Source organism: Crocodylus siamensis, chromosome 6, assembly GCF_052110815.1.
Source record: "Crocodylus siamensis isolate JL-2025a chromosome 6, ASM5211081v1, whole genome shotgun sequence".
NCBI lineage: Eukaryota > Metazoa > Chordata > Crocodylia > Crocodylidae > Crocodylus > Crocodylus siamensis.
In genome coordinates, this window is record NC_143400.1 from 10,014,836 (window position 1) to 10,036,609 (window position 21,774).

A 21,774-nucleotide genomic window follows, 5' to 3' on the forward strand; every position below is an offset into this window, starting at 1 on the left:
AATTGTGACTCCCAGGCAGAATGGTGATCTACATTATGAATAGGCAATACCACAAAACAACCAATTAAAGGATTATCTATGGGAAGCTCACTATAATTTCTCACTGTCATTATTTCAGGCTGGGTACAGAAGATACACTTACCACACAATAAGCACACAGAAAGGGCTCTACAACTGTAAGAGAGCAAATGTTCACAGCACATAGAGATCTTTAAAAATGGTGGATCCTGCTTCTAAGTTAACCCCAGATGAATATAGTATCAGGCTAAAGTGCTTTAAGTTAGAGCACTTCATTGAACATCTGTACCACATCCCACCACATGACCTCTGTGACATAGCCTCCCCACGGCTTATAGATTTCATAGACATTAGGACTGGAAGGGACCTCATGAAACCTTCTTCCAGGAATCTCAGCCCAGTACTGATAACTGCTTGATGGAAAACAGTGTGGCCTCCAGAGCTGACTTGACTCAGAGCCCAGGACAGAGGTCGGGCATTCATGCTGCTCACAGCACTCCCTGACTGAAACCTGCCTTTACACAAACCCTTGCGGAAGCAAAGTAAACACTGTGGCATGAACCTCCCAGAGAAAACACCCACTCACACAGTAGGGAGGGGAACCAGGGAGACTTTACAAGCAGGTGTACTTGGCAAGACCTGCATAGACTCCTACTGCCAGGCCCTTCTCCCCTGGGAGCCACAGGGGAGAGCACCGTCTCCCTCCAGGACTAAGGAGGACTCTGGGACCTCCTGCTCTGCCCAGTCAGGGGCATGGACCAAGGTGGTCAAGGGCCCCAAGGCCCGCCGCACCAAGGCCCCTCCCTTGCCGGAGCTTAGCAACAGGTTCGCACCTCTTGCAGCCCCAGCAGAGCCTGCTCAGTTGCTGGCTCCCGCAGGCAAACCAGGCTCAACCACAGCTACCGCCCCCACTCTCCCCAAGTCAAAGCGAAAGGTGTTTGTTGTGGGAGACTCCATCCTGCGGGACACTGAGGGGGCAAACTGCCTCCCCGACCCCTTAGCCCGGGAAGTCTGCTGCTTCCCAGGGGCCCGCATCCGAGACATTGCGGAGAGGATCCCGCAGCTCCTCCGGCCCACAGACCACTACCCCATGCTCCTTATTCACGTGGGCACCGATGACACGGCTCGGAGCACCCCCAGCCAGGTCATGAGGCGCTACAGGGAGTTGGGAGCGGGGCTTAGGGGTCTGGGAGCTCAGGTGGTGTTTTCGTCGATCCTCCCAGTCTCGGGCTATGGGCTGAGGAGGGAGAGGAGGATCCATGCAGTGAACCAAAGACTGTGGAGCTGGTGTCATCGGGAAGGCTTTGGCTTCCATGACCACAGCCCACTCTTTGGAGAGAGAGGCAGCGAGCTGCTGGGAAGAGATGGCCTCCACCTCTCCCCCCTGGGGAGGAGGCTCTTCTCAGCCAGCCTGGCTGACCTGCTGCACCGGGCTTTAAACTAAGCCCGCTGGGGGATGGGGGGACGACTGCCACTGCTGGCCCACTGAGTGACCCTTGCAAAGCCAGCAGACCAAGGCACTTAAGGGAGCCCACCCCTGCCCCAGCCCTGGCACAATCTGTGGGCAAGGCAAGAGCCCCTAAGGGCACACTTGCCTGCCTGTACACTAATGCCAGGAGCCTGGGCAACAAGCAGGAGGAGCTCGTCCTCCTGCTCAGTGCAAAGAAATACGATGTCATTGGGATAACGGAGACCTGGTGGGACTCCACCCATGACTGGACCACGGGTATAGAGGGCTATACCCTGTACAGGAGGGATCGTGTTGACAAAAGGGGCGGGGGTGTAGCTCTCTATGTCAAGGAAAGCTACATGTCCCTGCAAGCTGATGTTGGCGACTGGCATGGACAGCTAGAGACCCTCTGGGTAAAAATTCATGGGAAAAACGGCACAGGGGACATAACAGTGGGAGTCTACTACAGACCTCCCACTCGAAGTCCTGAGCTTGACCAGGAGTTCGCCCGGGAACTGACTGAGGTCGCTTGCTCCAGGACCTTGGTTGTCATGGGTGACTTCAATTACCCGGACATCTCCTGGGACGATCACTCAGCAAAATCCGAGCGGTCGCAAAGCTTTCTCTCGTGCGTGGATGACCGCTACCTGACTCAAGAAGTCTATGGGCCAACGAGAGGCAAAGCGCTGCTCGACCTGGTACTGGCTATGGGGGACAACCTAATCGGCGACCTAGTGATCGATGGGGAGCTGGGTGACAGCGACCACGAGCTGATCACCTTCACCATCTGCCGTAACGCTGGCAAGTCAGTCAGCAACACAGAAGTCCTTGACTTCAGAAAAGCCGACTTTGACAAGCTCAAGAGGCTTGTCAGTCAGGCCCTCAGGGACCGTGACCCCAGGGAGATGGGAGTTCAAGAAGAGTGGTTGCTTCTCAAGGAAGCGATCCTCAAGGCACAAGCTAAATCTATTCCAACACGGAGGAAAGGCAGCAAGAAGGCACAGCAGCCCTCCTGGCTCTCTAGGGACCTAGCGGACCTCCTGCGACTAAAAAGGAAAGCCCGCTGGTCCGGTCCTGCAGGGACCAAATCAGGAAAGCCAAGGCTGCAACTGAACTCCAACTAGCTTCAAGCATCAAGGATAACAAAAAGTCCTTTTTCAGATATGTGGGGAGCCGGAGGAAAAGCAAGGGCAATGTTGGACCCCTGCTAAACCAGATGGGGCAACTGAAAACTGACGCCCAGGAAAAAGCCAACCTATTAAATAGGTACTTTGCGTCAGTCTTTCATCAGTCCCATGGGATGCCCATGCCTGCTATGGGACAGGGAGATCCGAGTGATGGGGATCCTCTACTCTCCATAAATGCCGACCTCGTGAAGGAACACCTTGAAAAGCTGGATACCTTCAAGTCAGCCGGCCTTGACAATCTGCACCCCAGGGTACTCAAGGAGCTGGTGAGCGTCATAGCCCAGCCCCTGGCACGGATCTTTGAAAACTCCTGGCGCTCTGGTGTAGTGCCCGAAGACTGGAAGAAGGCCAATGTGGTGCCGATCTTCAAGAAAGGGAGGAGAGTGGATCCGGCTAACTACAGGCCCATTAGCCTGACTTCTATCCTGGGGAAGATCCTAGAAAAGTTTATTAAGGAGGCCATCCTTGAGGGACTGGCCCAGGCTAACATCCTAAGGGATAGCCAGCACGGGTTTGTTGCGGGTAGGTCTTGTTTGACCAATCTCATTTCCTTCTATGACCAGGTGACCTATCACCTGGACAAGGGAGAAGAGATTGATGTCATATATCTTGACTTCAAAAAAGCTTTTGATCTGGTATCCCACGATCACCTCTTGGCCAAACTGCCCAGTTGTGGCCTTGGCTCCACCGTGATCCGCTGGCTGGGAAATTGGCTCCGTGGTCGGACCCAGAGGGTAATCGATGGCAGTCACTCAACGTGGTGCCCTGTGACCAGTGGGGTCCCTCAAGGCTCTGTCCTGGGACCCATCCTGTTCAACATCTTCATTAATGATGTGGACATTGGAGTCGGGAGTGGACTGGCCAAGTTCGCTGATGACACCAAACTTTGGGGCAAAGCATCCACGCCAGAAGATAGGCGGGTGATCCAGGCTGACCTGGACAAGCTCAGCAAATGGGCGGACGAGAACCTCGTGGTGTTTAACACCGAAAAATGCAAGGTTCTCCACCTTGGGAGGAAAAGCCTGCAGCATCCTTATAGGCTCGGCAGTGCTACGTTGGTTAGCACTACAGAAGAAAGAGACTTGGGGGTCATCATTGACCACAAGATGAACATGAGCCTGCAATGCGATGCTGCGGCTAGTAAAGCAACCAAAACGCTGGCTTGCATCCATAGATGCTTCTCGAGCAAATCCCGGGACGTCATTCTCCCCTTGTACTCGGCCTTGGTGAGGCCACAGCTGGAGTACTGCATCCAGTTTTGGGCCCCACAATTCAAAAAGGATGTGGAGAAGCTTGAGAGAGTCCAGAGGAGAGCCACGCGCATGATCAGAGGTCAGGAAAACAGATCTTACGATAACAGGCTGAGAGCCATGGGACTCTTTAGCTTGGAAAAGCGCAGGCTCAGGGGTGATCTGATGGCCACCTATAAGTTTATCAGGGGTGACCACTAGGATCTGGGGGAACGTCTGTTCACCAGAGCGCCCCAAGGGATGACGAGGTCGAACGGTCACAAACTCCTGCAAGACTGTTTCAGGCTGGACATAAGGAAGAATTTCTTTACTGTCCGAGCCCCCAAGGTCTGGAACAGCCTGCCCTCAGAGGTGGTTCAAGCGCCTACATTGAACACCTTCAAGAGTAAATTGGATGCTTATCTTGCTGGGATCCTATGACCCCAGCTGACTTCCTGCCCTTTGGGCAGGGGGCTGGACTCGATGATCTCCCGAGGTCCCTTCCAGCCCTAATGTCTATGAAATCTATGAAACATCACCAACACAGTTTCGACCTCCCAGAGTCTCCCTCGGACTTCAGACAAAAAAGCACATACAGTATGAAGTTACGTGGCTGTTGCCTTCACAGAAATGGGATCTCCAGGGGATTTTTAAAATCCTGCCATAGGTTGTCTGTACACAGAGTCTTTGTGTATTGTAATGGAGCAAACTGAGTTAAAGCTGCACACAGCGGTGGCAGCATTTTCTAGTCAGTTATTGCTGCTAATAGTCCAGAGTACTGAAGATGGGTAATTTCTGTGACATTAGACTTGTGTTTTACAATTCATGGAATTGTTAGTGTCTAGTGTCGGGGGTTTCTCTGCACCCAGCATCAGTCTCCAGCAAAGGACAGTTTTGTGTGGACCTTGGATTGGAAAAAGAAAGCCGCTGATCAGCAAAGTGACCAGAATGCAATAATGCTGCCTCACTTCCCTGTTTGTGTTTCTCCCCCTCTCTCCTCCCCCGGCATCTTCCTCAGTGTGTTAGCAATGGCGTCCTCTGCACCCATTTCCCTGGCTTCCTCCTTCCCTGTAGTTAATGCCCTGCCCTGATCATGGTGGCACCTCTGGGCGCTGACCAGGGCAGAGCAGCGGGCAGATGGAGCAGCGCCCCCAGCACCAGGGCAGTCTGCAGGGAGTGGAGGCTTGGTGGGTGGTGGGGGTATCTGTGCTTCTCCATGGGGTGGGGAGGGGGAAAGGACCATAAAGGATATAAAGGTCCGAGTCTCTCAGTGTGGAGATCCAGTCTTTCTGTGTGGAGAAAGCTGACTTTCGCCCAGACAGGTCTGCTCCCTGTCCTGCACCCTTGGCTCAAGTCTCCTTCTTCACTTATGCTACAGCTCCTGCCAGCCCCCACTTCCTCCCTCCTTCTGCCTCCCTGTGCCTTGCCACAAAACACCTGCCAGCTCCCTGGGGTGCTGCAGGGAGCAGCACGGCCCAGACACTCCTCTGCGTCCAGTGGAAACACCAGCTTGTGCAGCCACAGGTTGCCAGACAAGGGGATCCCAGGCCTGTAGAAGCTCCTTCCTGGGGAAAGCAAGAACTCATTGCCCCACGCACTGTCCTGCCACCGCACCCCTTCTCTTCTAACAGAAAACCCACCCGTCCTGGAGAAAGGTAAAAACAGACCGATCCAAACTGTTTATAGACAAGCAAAGTGCTGCTCATGCTGAACTCACCCTGCAGAAGCAAAACAAGCAGGCTCAGCATAAGACACGATCCATTTTTCTTCCTCTTGAGGCAGCCAAGGCCCTTGCTGAGCTGGCAGGATTCAAAGAGTTTCACTTTCTCATTGCGGTCCAGCCCATTCTGCTCCCTTCACTCTCAGTCGGGCGCTCACCTTCCCTCTCCAGCCCTGTGTCACAGTGAGCCCTCCTGGAAATGCACAGTACAGGTGCACCTGGTAGACTCAGGGAATCAGAGATGAATAATCCCAGACAGCTTCCTTCAAGCATCAGGCTATTGAACTCCTATTTGCACCTAGCTCCTATTTACACCAAGGCATGCTGGCACCAGGCTTTGTAGCAAACGCAGGTGAAAGCTTTGCTCCCTCATCAACCCAGAACACATCGCTGGCCCACATAACATGGATTATAACTGCAGACACTCATGCCTCTACTTATCTACCATGCCATACAAGCTGGCTCCTGCTTACAGTGGATAGATGGGGCACTCCCTGCATGAAAGAACAAGGGGACGACAAATTGACCTCAGGTTCAAAACCACTCAACAGACTGTGGCACAGCACTGTAACCTTCAGGGAGAGAGTCTGATGCCGGACTCTGGCACCATGCTGGAGGGCTCGGTGGATTATCCTGACGAAGGAGGACACGTGATGGCCTCTGATTCCTGCAGACACCAGTTTCCAACACCTGTGATGCCTCTGCATCCAGTAGCAGAGACTGTGCATCCCTTGCAGAGCCAAGCCCCTAATGTATGAAATATTGGGCTATATTTTTTAAAGCTTGGTCTCAGAAGTTAGATTTTCTCCTCTAATCTTATATAGAAGAAAACCAGCCCTTAATCCCAGAGTTTTTAGTAGAGACTCATTGACTCAACACATTTTATTTAAATCATTTTAATAGATAATACTAAATTTATACTGCAGCCTATGCTTATTCAATTTTATTTTAAGCTGATTCATTTTTAAAAAGGAAAAACTACTTATAATTTAAATGTAAAAAAATCTGATTTAAATTAAAAAATCCATTGAAAAAAGAAAAAAGAACCGGCACCTGGTTTCTGCACGGGGAAGCGACAGCTCCTGACAGGTGGTGGGAGCTCCCCCAACAGAGCCCATTGTCCTCCGTGTCCAGTGCTGAGCAGGGTCTCCTAGGACTGCCTCCTTCTCAGCTCTTGGGGAGGCTTTTTCCTGCAAGTCCTGACAGTGTCCCGGGGACACTGCAGGAGGCCCAGTGACCATGTACCTGCAAGCAGGCTGTCTTGGGGGGGCGTGCACATGACCTGTTGTTCTGTTTGGGAGGCAGGGTGGTGATGGATTTGCTTTCCAGCGATGCAGAAGCATCTCCCTTTTCCTAGACTGGGGACACTTGATCATCCAGTATGTGTGTGCACACGGGGGGGGGGGGGGGGGGGGCAGGAATAGGCTCGCCCCAGACACTGGTCAGGTGAGTCTGAATTAGTCACAAGCTACACTGGGTGAAATATTGCTCTGCCATCTCTTCCAACCTACTGTCTCGGCCTTGGCCACCAAAGAGAAAACAGCCTGAGGAGCCTGCAGTGTGGACAGCCTGTGGGCCAGGGGAGTCACAATTATCTCCTTCCAGGGAGCACTGGGGTTCTTCGGCCTGCCCTCTCCTGGACAGCATTGCACGCGCTGTCATCCTAGTCCAGGTGTTTGCCATCCTTCACCTGCCCCACAGCTGGCCACATGTGGTGTGTGAAGCTGTCCTCTTGCTGGAGAGGTGATGGCTGAGGGTTGTCACACCTCCCTTCTTTCTCTACCACTGCCTGGGGCCTGGCTACCCCTTCTTGAACCCAGCAAGGGGGATTTTGCTATCAATTTGCTCCCAGAGCAGCACATGAAGCTCCTCTGAGGTCACACTGAACAGTGACTTGAGCCCAGCCTGTGCCCAGCCTTGTGGGTGTCACAATGGGTGTCACAAGTGGGACCCTGGAGCCCTAAAAGTAGTTTCCGGGGAGGGAGCAGAAAATGCTGCGCCCTGAGGAGATAGGGCAGGAGAGAGAAGAGTGGACAGCACTGGAGACATGTCTCGTAAGCTAGGATCCAGGTTTTCTGTCCGCCACAGAAAAGTGCAGGAAAACCTGGATTTACTCATTTTAAGGAGAATAACTCACATTTTCTCCTTTTAGGGAGAAAAACAGGAAAGACAGTGTTCCCTTGCAGGCTGGCAGAGTTCCAGGCTGCAGTGGGCTGGGGGGAGCAGGGATCAGGCAGGGGTGTCACTCATGTGCGTGTGCTCACACGTACGTGTCAGCCAGGCAGCATGAGAGCAGCTCCCACAGGTAAGCCAGGGAGGGGACAAGAGGAGGATTGAGGTCCCCATAGGGAGGGAGGGGAGAGTTGGGCAGAGCTGGGGCTGCTGCCCAGCTGGGATGGTGCGTGGGGCCCAGGATGCCTGGACAAAGGCCCCAGGTGGGGAGCAGGAGCCATAGATGGCTTGTCCGGGGGTTAGTGGGGTGGTTGATTCCCCACTGCCGTGTACACTCCCAGGGAGGGGCATAGGGGGCACATGCCCCCCCAGATTTGTGCCTGGGATCGGAGGAATGCAGGCTGGTGGCAGTGGGATCAGAGCTTCCTGCCCTGCTGCCCTCCCCCAGGGCCCTCTGTGACCCATCAGGCAGGACCTGGCGCAGCAGGGCAGAGCGGGGGCAGGGAGGCTCCAGCCGTGCCACCTGTGGGGAAAGGCAGCTGGGCTTCACCCTCTGCTCTGGCCACATCAGCCAGTCTTTCCTGCAGGTGGCAGCCAGGGCTCAGGCACTGCTGGAGGTTCACAAGGTCCCTGGTCCTATGGCCCTGGCAGGTGGGGGCCCCTCTGGCGGAGCTGGGGGGGGGCGAGGGGCTGTGAATGGGGAGTGAGGGGCAATGGTGTGGGCAGGGCAGTGGCATATCAGGGCTGCTCAGTGCCACAAAGCAGTGGGGGTGGGGTGGGAAGCTTCAGCTGGATCCAGGTCCTGATGAGTGAAGGAGGAGGGGAAGCTCTGGTTTTCCATGATAAAAGATCAAACACCAAAATATATGGGTATTTATTTTGTTATAGTGATTGAGGCACTGGTAGTTTCCAAATTGCTTTAAAATTGTAAACATATTAGTAAAACACTGTGTTCAACTGATCCCTGTGTGGATAGTGGCATTTCATTTTAATTATAGAAAAACATGGATTTTGTTTTTCTGCAGCTCCACCCTCCTTTGTGTCACCTGCAAGTTAGCTAAGCACCCACTCAGTCCCATCCTCCAAAGCATCCATGAAAATATTATCAATTCAGGAGCAGGACAGACCCCTGAGGCCCCACTCGCTTTCTTCTCCTGACTAGACATCGAGCCATGGATGATCCAGCCTGTTGGGTATCCAGTACCCAGAAGTCCTTTCAGCTCAGCCAATGAGGAATGGGAATGCAGATGAGTCAGAGGGGCGGCTGGGGGTTGGCTCAGGGATCTCCGATGTCATAATGTGCAACAATGACTGGCCGTGTCACTTACATCACAACGTCCTGGCATGAGGTCACCAGGGAGACTGACGCCCCCAGCTGCCCCTCTGCAGTGGTTGGACCCCATTGGCTCTGGCTGCAGCTGTGCCCAGCAAGTCTCTGGCTGTGGGCGCAAGAGATCCCGGGACATAGTTTCATAGTTTCTAGGATCAGAAGGGACCTGAGCAGATCATCTAGTCCGACCCCCCGCCATGGCAGGGAAGAGTACCTGGGTCAAACGACCCCAGCAAGATGTGCATCTAACCTCCTCTTAAACACCCCCAGGGTAGGAGTCTGCACCACTTCTCTTGGAAGCTGGTTCCAGACCCCAGCTGCCCTGACCGTGAAGTAGCGCCTCCTGGTATCTAACCTAAACCTACCCTCTGCCAGTTTGTGACCGTTATTCCTGGTCACTCCTGGCTGTGCTCGGGGGAACAGGGACTCCCCCAATGTCTGCTGGTCTCCTCTGACTAGTTTGTAACAGGCCACAAGATCCCCCTCAGCCTTCTCTTGTGGAGGCTGAACAGGTTCAGGTCCCGTAGCCTCTCCTCGTAGGGCCTGCCCTGCTGCCCCACGATCATGCGGGTGGCCTCCTCTGGACCCTCTCCATGATGTCGACATCCCTCTTGAAGTGTGGCACCCAGAACTGGACGCAGTACTCCAGCTGTGGCCTGACCAGTGCCGCATAGAGGGGGGGATCACCTCCTTGGCCCTGCTCGAGATGCATCTGTGGATGCATGCCAAAGTGCGGTTGGCCTTCCTGACTGCCTCCCCACATCACCGGCCCATGTTCATCTTGGAGTCAATGATGACCCCCAGATCCCTTTCTGCCTCCGTGCTGACAAGAGGGGAGTTCCCTAACCTGTAGGTAACACGAGCACATGTAAGACCCAAAGATTAACTTTAACACCCTAGTCTGCCACAGCTCTCCCTTCTCTGAAAATGAACAGGGCACGGTCACTATAATCACTGATATTGGATGTTCAAGCCCTCCCCTTTTCTCCTAAAGAGTCAGCAAAAGATTTGCACTGCCCTTAACATGAGCGGCTTCCACATCATAGCCTTGGTTGGGAAGACCCCAGCTCTGCTGTTCAGCATTGGTACCTTTCTGGTGGTGGAACCAGGTCAGTGGTGAGCGCTCAGCGTATCCAGTGAACCGTCTCCCAAACAGATAGGCTTGCGACTTCTTAAAGTTCCCTACAATACCTAGAGGCTCCTTTTTAACTGCTGAATTGTCTGTCTCCTTGGGGAGCAACATTTGGCTTCAGATACACAACAGGGTGTCTCTGCTTTTGGGTTTCTGCCTGCATTTGCCCTGCCCCAGTTTGGTTTTCGAGGCATCCGTGATACCAGAAATATTTGCTGAATTCAGCTCTTGTGCATCCTGCTGTCCAGACCACTTCATCTCCTTGTCCTTTCTCTTTGTAACCCCCGGTGGAGTTGATTTTTGTACCTGCCTGAATACAAAAAGATTTTAAAATGAGCTTTTGTCAGTCCGAACGTGTAGGCCTCAAACACGCAAAAATCTACTGCTGTTTCTCAGGTCCCATCTGAGACTGAAAAGACCCTTTGGTTAATCTGGTTGAGGGACCCCAGCTTCCCTTGCCAACAACATGCTGGGGAGTGCTAAAGAGCCATCACCTTTAGGCACCTCTGACTCCTCTGAGGTGTTCAGATATCTGTTCACTGTTGAGTCACCGAAACGTTGTCTTCAGCAGGAGTTTGGAGGAAGTGCCTCTCCCACCTGGCCTGCAGCCCCCAAAGACTAAGGATGCCCCTTGGTGCAGCTGTGAGGAGTACATCCCTTTCCCTCTGCATTGTGAGTTCCCACCACTCTGAAGGACTCGAAACCCCTCTGTCCTGAGGCCCCTCCACCCCACGGCCAGGACCAGCTTGACACTTGTCAGGGTGCCAGGCCTGTAGTTTTGCTCTCTTTAGGACAATCCAGAAATCCTGTGGCTGCACTATCCGAAGGGGACAAGGGATGTGGAAGTGCCTCCTGTGAAGGGGACAAGGGATGTGGAAGTGCCTTTCCGTTTCCCCACCAGTAGCAGGGGCCAGGAGGGAGCAGTCTCAGTGCGGCCCCGGCAGCAGTTAGTGTTAAATATTCTCTCTTAATCCTCAGGTCACAATGTTTTTCTCTCTTTCTTGCAAATATCATGCAACAGAGTTTCTTCTCGTTTACAGGCTTCAAATGGTCTGGAGAATTGACCTTCTCCATGCCTTTCTGCTTCAGAGAGTCCAGGGGGAGTCCGAGTCAGGACATGATAAAACTGTGAACAGGATCTGACACGGGCTTCATAAGAGAAACAGAGAATGAGAAGAGATGAGATGTGCAGATTTCCTAGTCACAGTTCACTGACCGTTGTTTTCCCAAGACTTCCCCCTTTCCCTCTGTCCACCCCCAGCAATAGGAAGTAAGAGCTGCCCTTCTCAGCCCTGATTCTAGCTTGTAATCATTTCAGAAGTAAGTAAAGCCTTGGCATATGGATAGGCTGGGCCATTTTGCCCCTTGGTGCTCTGGCCACAAGCGGTCTGAAGGCCTTCCCATCCCAAAAGGGCTGGCCTGGTCCAGTTTAGGTTCGTGACTTTTGCCACCCGCTTTGCTTATCCACCCTGACACTGCTCAGCCTGTGCACACAGGTCAGTAGCAGCACCGGGGAGTTATAGATTCAAGTACACTGACACGAGAGCTCCTGGACCAAGGCTGCCCGGCTCCAGCTGCATCTCGTGGGGAATAAAGGCTGCTTTGAATCCAGCTGCAACAAGCCTCAGCTTCCTCGTGGCATTTTCCACCCTCTGATAGCCCGCTTTGAACTCTTGGGCACTCTGGCTTCTTCGTTAGTCGCCTCCCCTACTGTCATCTGTAACACCTTTATTGTAATGAATATTCATTTAGGAGGCAGGCCTCAGTTTCCAGTGAAAACGTTGGTGCTGATCTTCTCCCTGCTCATCACAGAGCTACTCTTTGTCCTAGCCTAATCAGCTGCTACAGTCAGTGATTCTGCCAACAGGCACCTGCTGTCCTCCCAGGCTCACTGCAGTCAATTAGGACACCTGTACAGGTGTCAGACATCTGCTCTGATGCATGCTAATAATTACATTTCAGAGCAGACTCAGTTGATTATTTGAGTCTTCTGGACTGTGTTAATTGATGTGCTCCAGCAGCCTTTGTGTCATGTCTATTCAGTGTCCCCTCTGCCATTTGGAAGCACAGGACACTGAATACATGTGACGCTGCAGGCGTTTTAATTAGAGTGACTTTTGGAACCACTCCAATTAAAACATCCCTCTCTCCACCCTGGAGCATGTGCACAAATGTCCAAGGAGCCCAGCAAACCATACAAGTGTATACCCTGAGGGCACTCCAACATCCTGCCACAGGGCATCAGAGCACCATTGCACTGGGCCCTGTCTGATGGAGAAGCTTCAGGCAGCCCCTGTGACATGGCCTGAGACTTCTGGGTGGGCTGGAGAAGCTAAGGAGGGATGGCACCATCAGCTCACAGCGCAATGGCCCATCCCCAGTTCTGGGACTCTTGCAGGGGTGGGTCCTAAATCCCTGCAGCTGGTGGCTGAGACCTGCCTCCAGGAAGCAGATTCTCTCATGGGAGTTTTGATGGTAGATGTGTATTTTGTTACACATTTCACATTATTACTAGTGATGACAAATTGTTTTTCTTCATGGTGGCACAAGCAAGCATGGTGCCACAAGCTGAAAAGGTTCCTGGAGATTCAATTTGTAGATGTAATCCCTGCCTGTCTCCTCTACCTCATCCTCTCAACTTCACAGCAACTTGGTTGCTGCTTTGTGGGTTTTTTTTAATGTATTCTCCGCCCATTTCCTGCCTGTTACCATTTAGAGCTAGTCTTGCTCATTTTCCTTTTTGTATACTTACAGCTCTTTCCCCTATGCAGCAGCACCAAGAGGTAAGAAGGGATCTGCTTGGCAAAGAGAGCTGAGAGCTGGTTTATGAAGGTGTTCCAGAAGCTGCGGGACCTGGTGTGGGTTGTGGGGTGCATGAGGGTGGCCCAGGCTGCAGGGAGAGAGTGAGAACGTCCCCACTGCTGCCACTGCTGCTGCGCTTGGGTGGACAGGGGTGGCAGTGCAGTGCTCCAGCAGTGTCGGGGCTAGTCGGGGGTTTGGGGGTGATCCAGAGGTGGGGGCAGCGATTCCAGGGTGGACAGGGGATTCCGGTTCTGATAAGGAGCAGTGAGATGATTTGAAGGTGGAGGGAACAATCCAAGTGGCACAGTTGGGTCCCCTTCCCCACCGTGTCCTCCCTGGCCTGTACTAGCCGGCGAGCAGGACAGACAGAGAATCATAGAGAATTATGGTTGGAAGGGACCTCAGGAAGTCATCTAGTCCAGCAGTTCCCAATCTACGGCAAAGGTACCACCAGTGGTATGCAGACATCCCATCAGTGGTACGCTTTAACAGATTTATTGTAATTACTTTATATGACAAAAATTTGCTGGTGGTACTGAAGGTCATATTGTTTTAAATTGGTGGTGCGCAATCTGTCCAAGTTTGGGAACTGCTGATCCAACCCCTTCATGAAGCAGACTTGCAGGCCCCTGCTCATCAGTCCTCTAGCGGCAGGTCTGAGTAGTGCACCTTAGAGAAGGTATTAACCCTAAATGTGTTAATCACTGATCACTAGTACTAGTTCCCCTTCACGCAGCCCTCATAATTAGCTCTTGCTAACACTAATGTGCAATCTGACCTATACTGTCCAGTGGATTTATGAATTTCTGTTTCTAGGCCTTGAAAAACCTTTACCTTGCCTCTGAATGGGTATGTCTAGCAACTTTTGGCAAAGGAGGCCAATGGGAACATGTCCGAGAAAGGCCATTTTTTAGTCTGTGTGCTAGGGTAATGGAGGGAGGGGTCACAGAGAAATAGAGCAGTCATGGAGTTGATTTTCCTGAATTGGTGTCTGTCACAACCCAGTGAATGATGCTGTCCAAATAATTTCACCTTCTTCTAGAAATACCAGGCTAGTCTGTTACTGTTTACTTAGCCAACTTCCTGATTCATTTTAAGTCAGGGATAGTATTTCTCCATCTGGTCCTTTCACTGGGTGCATGTCTTGACCACACTTCAAGCTGAACATGCAGTTTTTGCTGAGCACAAAGATCAAACTCAGGCCTGGAGGCCTCTGGATCCCAACAGCTTATAGCCAGTTTCTTTCCATGGTGTGCAAACGGTTTCTTTTCCATGTTGCATACAAGTTGTGCTGTATAAAGCTTTAGGATGAAATTCAAGTATATATTTTTGTTTTTTTCTAAGGGAGTGGCTGGCAAAGTAATGAGCTTCACCTCCTGACCTCTGCCTGGTGCCCAAGTATATGCTAGGCCGGGAGTGGGCAATTATTTCAGCTGGAGGGCTGCTTAATGACTTTTGGGGAGCTGTCAAGGACTGCAAGGGTAGCCCCACCCTTTGACAGGTGTCCCACCCCCTGATCACTACCTTGGGACCAGAAGTCTCATCCCATAACCCCTGACCTTTGCCACTGGAGTCACTCTCCTTGTCCCCACAAGTACTCCTTTTAAGAGTGGGGTGTCCATCTTCAAACAGAAAAAATAACAACTTTTATACTAAAAATCAAACTTCTACTAGAATATATTTCAATGTTATTTTGAAAAATTGTCCTGATTAACATGTGTTTTAGTAGTGCATATAGATGTGATTGCATAATAGTTCAAAATACAGTCTTACTTCAGTATATTGTGTGTGGGGGGTAGATTATGATTGAAGGGGTGAGACGCATGTGTCATTTTGGGAGGTGAATGTGGTGGGGGGGTTGTGAAGAGATGTGGGGTGAGTGGGTGTGTGGGGGCGGGTTGTGGGGGGTTTGTGAAGGGGTGTCTGGGTATACATGAGCACTTTGTGGGGTGATGTGGGGTTTCTGGGGGAGTCTGTGAGGAAGTGTGGGAGTGTGTGTGGGGGTGTGGGCCTCTTTCCATGGTCCACAGCCCCTGCCATGGATGGCAGCAGGAGAAGCAAGCAGTGAGCCCTCAGGGCACTTATGGCCCATGGCAGGCAGAGCCCCTTGGTGGCACATGGATCCGACTGAATCTCGGGAGCTTTACATGATGGCACAGAGCCCACCTGGCCTGGCCACTTGTGTGTGCCTTGAAGTCAGACTGGCCTGGCTCCCTGCCAGGTAATGGGGCTTCCGGCATTGCAGGTGGGAGCCACGTGCTACTGGGCTGGGCCAGCTCCATGCCTTCACTCCCAGCTGAAATGTGGGAACTCCTCCTGGTTCAATGGCACACGACCTCTGAAAGCCCATCTCCCACCATCTTTCAGAGAGGCAGCCATGGGCCTGTAACAATTATTTTTTGGAGGGGCCTCATGGGCCAGATAGAATGGCCTAGTGGGCCAGATACGGCTGCGTATTTTCTTTCATTTTTTCGTGCATGCTAGTGGAGACAACCTAGTGATAGATAAAGTTGAAAAGGCTCGTGTACTCAATGCCCTTTTCACCTCAGTCTTCAAAGGCAAGGTCAGTTCCCAGACTACTGCACCTAGCAGCACAGTTTGGGGAGGATCTGAGCAGCTGAGAGTGGCCAAAGAACAGGTTGAGGACTACTTAGCAAAAATGGACATGTACAAATCCATGGGGCCAGATGCGATTCACCCATGGGTGCTGAAGGAGTTGGTTGATGACTGGCTTTGCTGGGAGAGTAGTGGATGTGATATACCTTGACTTTACTACGTCTTTTGATACGGTCTCTCACAATATTCTTGCAAGCGAGCTAAGGGAGTCCAGGCTGGATGAATGGACTGTAAGTGGCTCAGAGGTTACTAGTCAATGGCTTGATGTCGAGCTGGCATCTGGTATCAAGTGGAGTACCCCAGGGGTCAGTCCTGGGGCTGGTTTTATTTAATGTCTGCATCAATGACTTGGAAGATTGGATGGAGTACACTGCTCATGGAAGAAAGTGTAACCCCGGTGTGGGCAATTATTTTGGGGCAGAGGGCCACTTAGGGGGTTTTAGTGAGCTGTCCCAGGCTGAGTCAGTACCTCTACATACCCCAAGAGATCACCAAAATGCCATAAGTGGCTCTGCACCAGGCTGGGCCTGGCACTAGGATGGGGTTGCACATAATCAGAGAACAGCACCTGAGAGCACGAAGGGTGGGTGTGGACAAGGCTGGGATGGCAGGGCCATGGCAGTGCTGGGCTATGGCCAGAGCCAGAGTCACATTACACTCTCTGCATGTTCTGCAGGCAGTGGCATACAGGGGGCACATTGCAGTTCTGCCCCAGGCCCTGGCCCCATGCTGTCACATCCCCACAATCCCAGGGTCTTCATGCAGACTAGCTGGGACCCACACAAGCAGAGCACACAGCTGAGTGGGTGGGAGGGAGCCACAGGAAAGCAGAGAGCTGTGTCCAGGAGTGGGACGAGCAGGCAAAGCCAGGGCTGGGATCTTGGGGTGGTGATAGTGCACGGCTGGGGCCTGGGATAGATTTGTGATCTGCTCCTTGCATTCCCCTGCCCAATGATGTATTTTGCCCACCCTGATGTAGCCTAAATGAAGGACACGAGTCAGAGCACAGGATTCAGGCCATATGCTGCATTGTCCCATCAGGGATCAGCCTTCTCCTGACACTGCTCTCAACATGGAGTACAGGCCACGGGATCTCCAGTGCTGGACGCCCATGAGAAATTGTGCCACTCTCCACTGATCTCCCAGAGGAAGAATTGCTACCCACTGGTGCCTTGAGGGACTCTGGACACTGAGCTGTTGTTGAAGATTGTGTTTGATTGGTGAGTCTTTTTGCCCAGAACCGCTGCTGTGATGAGGGGAGGGTTATTGATAACTGAGAAGAAAAGGCAGCCTGAGAGATGCGTGCAGGGGGTGTATTCCTTATGCTATTGAGCAAGGAGGATGTGTCAAGGAAGACCATGGGGGAGGAAAAGAAATGGGGAAGTACCGGAGTGCTGTTGCATGTGGGTCACTTTGCTGATGTAGGGAGGTGAGGAATGCTCCTTCCTTAAATCATGTTCTCAACAAAAATGTCCTTTGCTGGAAGCTAGGGCAGTCAGCATAGGAACCCAGGAAATGAGAAATGAACAGTTTCATGAAGTGTATAATGCAGAAGTCATGCTAGGAAATTATCACATTATGCAATGGGAGAGGGTCCCTCAGTGGAGTGGTTATTTAGAGCCTGACAGAGAAATGCAAAGAGTTTCCTAGTGCTCCACAAACAAAGTTTGGTTTGAGAAGCTGTTCACCAGACCTGGATTTAATTTTTGCATTTTCTTTTAGATTCATTTCCTGGAACAAAGTGATGGGAAACCAAAGCAGCAGACTCAGTAACCTGCTCTTACAAGCCCTTGAAGACCTTTTGCAAGAAGACTTCAAAAGGGTTAAGGATGAATTGTCACATTCTGAGTTTAGGGGAAAGGGCAGGATCCGTCGAGGGCGGCTGGAGAACGCCGACAGGATAGACACCAAGAACCTCCTCATGGATTTCTATGGGGCAGATGCTGCAGTAGATGTAATCATAGAAGTTTTCACTCGGGTCAATCTCAGGGACGCCGCTGCCCGACTGCAAGAGGAAAGACAGAAAGGTAAGAAACCTGGATGTAATGGTTGTGAGTCTTGCCCAGGACTGACCCCCAGAGCAGCGACTACATAAACAGAAAGAGAAACAAGAGGCTGATGGCAAAAAAGGAAACTCTAGATCCTAGCAGGACATCCAAGATACTCACAGCAGAGCAGGCCAGCGTGGGTCAGATTTTCTGACGTATCCCACTTCTCTATTGCTCCTCTGCTGGCCCAAGGGGAGTAAATGCAGCCTCTAACTTTGTAACTGTGGTTGTCTGCAGTTTGGTGGAATCAGCAGTGAAAAGTGTGGTGGAGGATATAGGGAGTGTCACAGAGGAGGAAAAACTGGATTTCACCCCAGGTGCTTAAACGTTACGTGAGACTGAAACTGAGAGGGTGCACATTACTGAAGTCCTGACGCTGCTCTAACCTAGCAGAACCAAGAATCCTCTAAGTCTAATAAACTGCTCCCACATTGGTGGGCAGTAACTCTTGTGAATTGGGGAATAATCCTCAGAGTAACTGAGCTAGAGATTTATGTACAATGAAAGTGCGGATTCTTGACAGTCTGACATCATGGTAGGGGTCAACCCAGTTTATCTTTAGGATTCATCTGCCCCACTGATTGTATGCTTGGCCCCCTGCTTTCAAAGTTTTAAATCAAGTATAAAAACTGAGTGAACAGCTCAGAAGAAACCTCTGGTGCGTCAGGTCTTTGATGAGTACAATCAAAGATGTCTTATAAGGAACAGGCCACTGAATGACAGGGAGAACACTCTACATCGACACCATTGCATAAATCCATGTTACTTTGCCCTGTGGGTAGTGTGGGTCACTCCGTCTCCAGGTGGGGACAGCAGAATTTGAGAAGTCTGCAGGGGAGATGATGACAGCAGTCAAAGATGTCTAAGAAATCTGCTGCGAAGGGAAAGCGACAGGATGTAGTTTCACCTTAGAAAGGAATTGAGTGCCATGGTATTATGAAAAAAAAGGAAATAATGAATGATTCAATTATTTTAGCAAATACTGAGCTTTCTCTTCTGTTACACAAGAATCATAGGAATGTAGGGCTGGAATGAATCTAATGAGGTCATTTAGTCCAGTGCCCTGCCCAAAGCAGGTTATTTTTGATTAAACCACGTCAATAAAGTTGCTGCCCAACCAGCTGTTTAAGATTTCCAGGGATGCAGATTCTACAGCTTATTTATTTAGAAGTTGAACAGTGCGGGCCCGAGGACCGAGCCCTGGGGGACCCCACTGCCCACGTCCTTCCAGGTCGAGAAGAACCCATCCACTACCACCCTCTGGGTGCGGCCCTCCAACCAGTTGGCGACCCATTTGACCGTGTGGGCATCGACACCACAGTCTCCCAGCTTTTTGATGAGGACAGGGTGAGAGACAGTGTTGAAAGCCTTCTGGAAGTCAGGAAGACTACATCCACAGCAACCCCTGCGTCTAATGATTTGGTGACCTGATCGTAAAAGGCCACCAGGTTGGTCTGGCAAGACCTGCCACTGATGAACCCATGTTGGTTGCCCCTGAGCATGCATTCCCCCGCAAGGCCCTCCTGGATGTGTGCCAGGATAATTTTTTCAAAGAGCTTACCCGGGATTGAGGTAAGACTAACTGGCCTGTAATTTCCCGGGTCCTCTTTTTTTCCCTTTTTGAAGATAGGGACCACATTGGCCCTCTTCTACAAGTATGCCAGCAAGACAGGGAAGACCAGGGAAAATGTGGGTCTGTTATTGAATGGGGGAGGCAGCCTAGTGACAGAGGATGTGGAAAATGCTGAAGTACTCAATCTGCTTTTCACCTCAGCAGGGTCAGCTCCCAGACTACTGATTCTGCAGCAGTTTGGGAAGGAGGTAAGCAGCCAACAGTGGTGAAAGAAGAGGTTAGGGACTATTTAGAAAACTGGACATACACAAGTGAATGGGGGGCCAGTGGACAATAAGCGTAATATGAGCCAACAGTGTGCCCTTGTTGAGAAGAAGGCAAACAGCATACTGGGTTACATTATCAGTAGCACTGCCAGCAGATTAAGGGAAGTGATTATTCTCCTCTATTCAGCACTGGTGAGGCTACATCTACAGTACAGTGGCCAGTTTTGGGCCCCCCACTACAGAAGGGATATGGACAAATTGCATAATGACTATAGGCCTGGGCACACGCATGAATGACGTGTGCCCTTGGTGGCTGTGGCAGCATGGAGGCACTGGCAATAGGGGAGGGAGTGTGGCAGCAGTAAGCAGTGACTGTCCCCAGGCACCGCCAGCACTGCCTGCGGCACCTTTTTATAGGGGGTGCACCGTCATGCTCAGCGGGTGCATGTGCACCCCCTATGCAATGCCAGTGAGCACATGACTTATGCCAAGAGTCTGAGAGAACTGGGTAATTTGTCTAGAAAAGAGAAGGCTTATGGGGATTTAATAGCAACCTTCAACTCCCTGAAGGGTGGTTTCAAAGAGAATGGAGCTAGACTGTGCTCAGTGGCAGATGACAGAACAAGAAGCAACGGGTTCAAGTTGCAGCAAGGGAAACTTAGGTTAGGTGTGACGAAAATCATTCTCACTAGGAAGATTGTAAAGCACTGGAACAGGTTACCCAGAGAAGTTGTGGGTGTTGGGTCTTCCAGACAAAGCTTTGGTTGGGATGATATGGTTGGGATGATGTGGTTGGATGGACCTGCTCTGAGCAGGGGGTTGGACTAGATGACCTCCAAGGGTCTCTTCCAACTGTAATTTTCTGTGATTTTTATAATTCTTAAAGTGTGGGGCCCAAAACTGGACACAGCACTTCAGGTGAGGCCTCACCAGCGTGGAATAGAGTGGAAGGACCACTTCCCTTGATTACAATGTTACACTTCCTTTTAGTATAATTCAGAATGCTGCTTTTATTGTTTCTGCTCTTTGCACACCCCCACAAGTGCATACTCTTGGCTAATATTTAGCTTCTAGTTCATTGTAACGCCCAGGTTCTTCGCTGAGGTACTGCAATCATCCCCCAGTCTGTGTTTATGCATGCAATTTTTCCATCATAAGTGCAGAACTTTGCAGTTATCCTTGTTAAATTTCATCTAATTAATTTCATACTATTTGTTACAGTCATTTTAATAAAATCACTACAGAGTATCTTCAGCTCCATGAAACCTAGTATCATGTACAAAAGTGCTTTCTCCATTTCCTCCCCTTATACCGTACTTCCTCATCTCCCATATGTAGGAGATGACAGCCACATGACAAGACCTTGCCAAGAAAGAACAGGGCTTTATTCACATTCCCCAGCTGGAAAGGGATTTAATAGCAGGAGGAAATGAAGCTAGGTGGTTGGGAGTGGCAAGTGCTCTAAAAGCAAGAGTTGGGGAGGGGATCTGTGTGTAATGGGGGGCCAGGGAGGGTGTTCAGGCAGGCGAGACAGCGACACCAGCAGGGAAGAAAAGGCAGAAGTCATTGTAGGAACATCGTGTTGAGGTGCATTGTGGGGCACGTTCGTTGGGCCAGGGGCTTCTGATGGTGAGCTGGAGAGGAGGGGAAGGGGTGCTGCTGCCTCAGGTGGGCAAAGAGTCTGGGGCATTCTGAGCCGGGGTGCCACCAGGGTACCTCAAGGGAATACAAGTTCAACTGATCACAAACTGCTGGAAGACCATTTTAGACTGGACATAAGCAAACACTTCTTTACTGTCCGAGTCTCCAGAGTCTGAAATAGACTCCCTGTCTCCCCCACCACACAGAAGTGGTGCAAGCAACTACTCTGGACACGTTCAAGAAGCATTTGGATGATTATTTTGCTGGGCCCCAGCTGACTTCCTGCCCTTTGGGCAAGGGGCTGGACCCAATGATCGCACGAAGTCCCTTCCAGCCCCAGTGGCTATGACAATGCCAGTTACTGCAGGGGAGTGAGGGCAAGAACCACTGGTCAAGGAGAGGGTGCCTGAGTTTGGCAGTGCTGCACAGTGATAACTTAGTTTTGTTCAGCACTCAAACAGCACCAAATCCAACCTCAAATAGCTGGCCAGTGTTACCAATGCTCTGTTTAACTTGGGGCTTTCATGTGAATCTTATGGGCACAATACAGCAGGGAGAGTGGGCAGTGAGACATGCCTATGAGGCCAGAT

At 51.3% G+C, this 21,774-nt stretch overlaps 2 protein-coding genes across 2 annotated transcripts in view; one reads left to right on the forward strand and one right to left on the reverse strand.

The window, feature by feature from the left end:
- LOC149860945 (NACHT, LRR and PYD domains-containing protein 12-like) overlaps window positions 1–5,673 on the reverse strand; it is a 44,222-nt gene extending 38,549 nt beyond the window's left edge. The window contains exon 1 of the mRNA XM_090053635.1: window positions 5,602–5,673. The gene's annotated coding sequence lies outside the window, so the exon portion shown is untranslated. The remainder of the gene's footprint in view (window positions 1–5,601) is intronic.
- An 11,058-nt stretch (window positions 5,674–16,731) lies between these two features.
- LOC149860946 (NACHT, LRR and PYD domains-containing protein 12-like) overlaps window positions 16,732–21,774 on the forward strand; it is a 39,327-nt gene continuing 34,284 nt past the window's right edge. Inside the window, exons 1-2 of the mRNA XM_090053617.1 lie at window positions 16,732–16,876; window positions 17,379–17,683. Coding sequence (XP_089909743.1) covers window positions 17,401–17,683 — 283 coding nt within the window. The 5' untranslated portion in view covers window positions 16,732–16,876; window positions 17,379–17,400. The remainder of the gene's footprint in view (window positions 16,877–17,378; window positions 17,684–21,774) is intronic.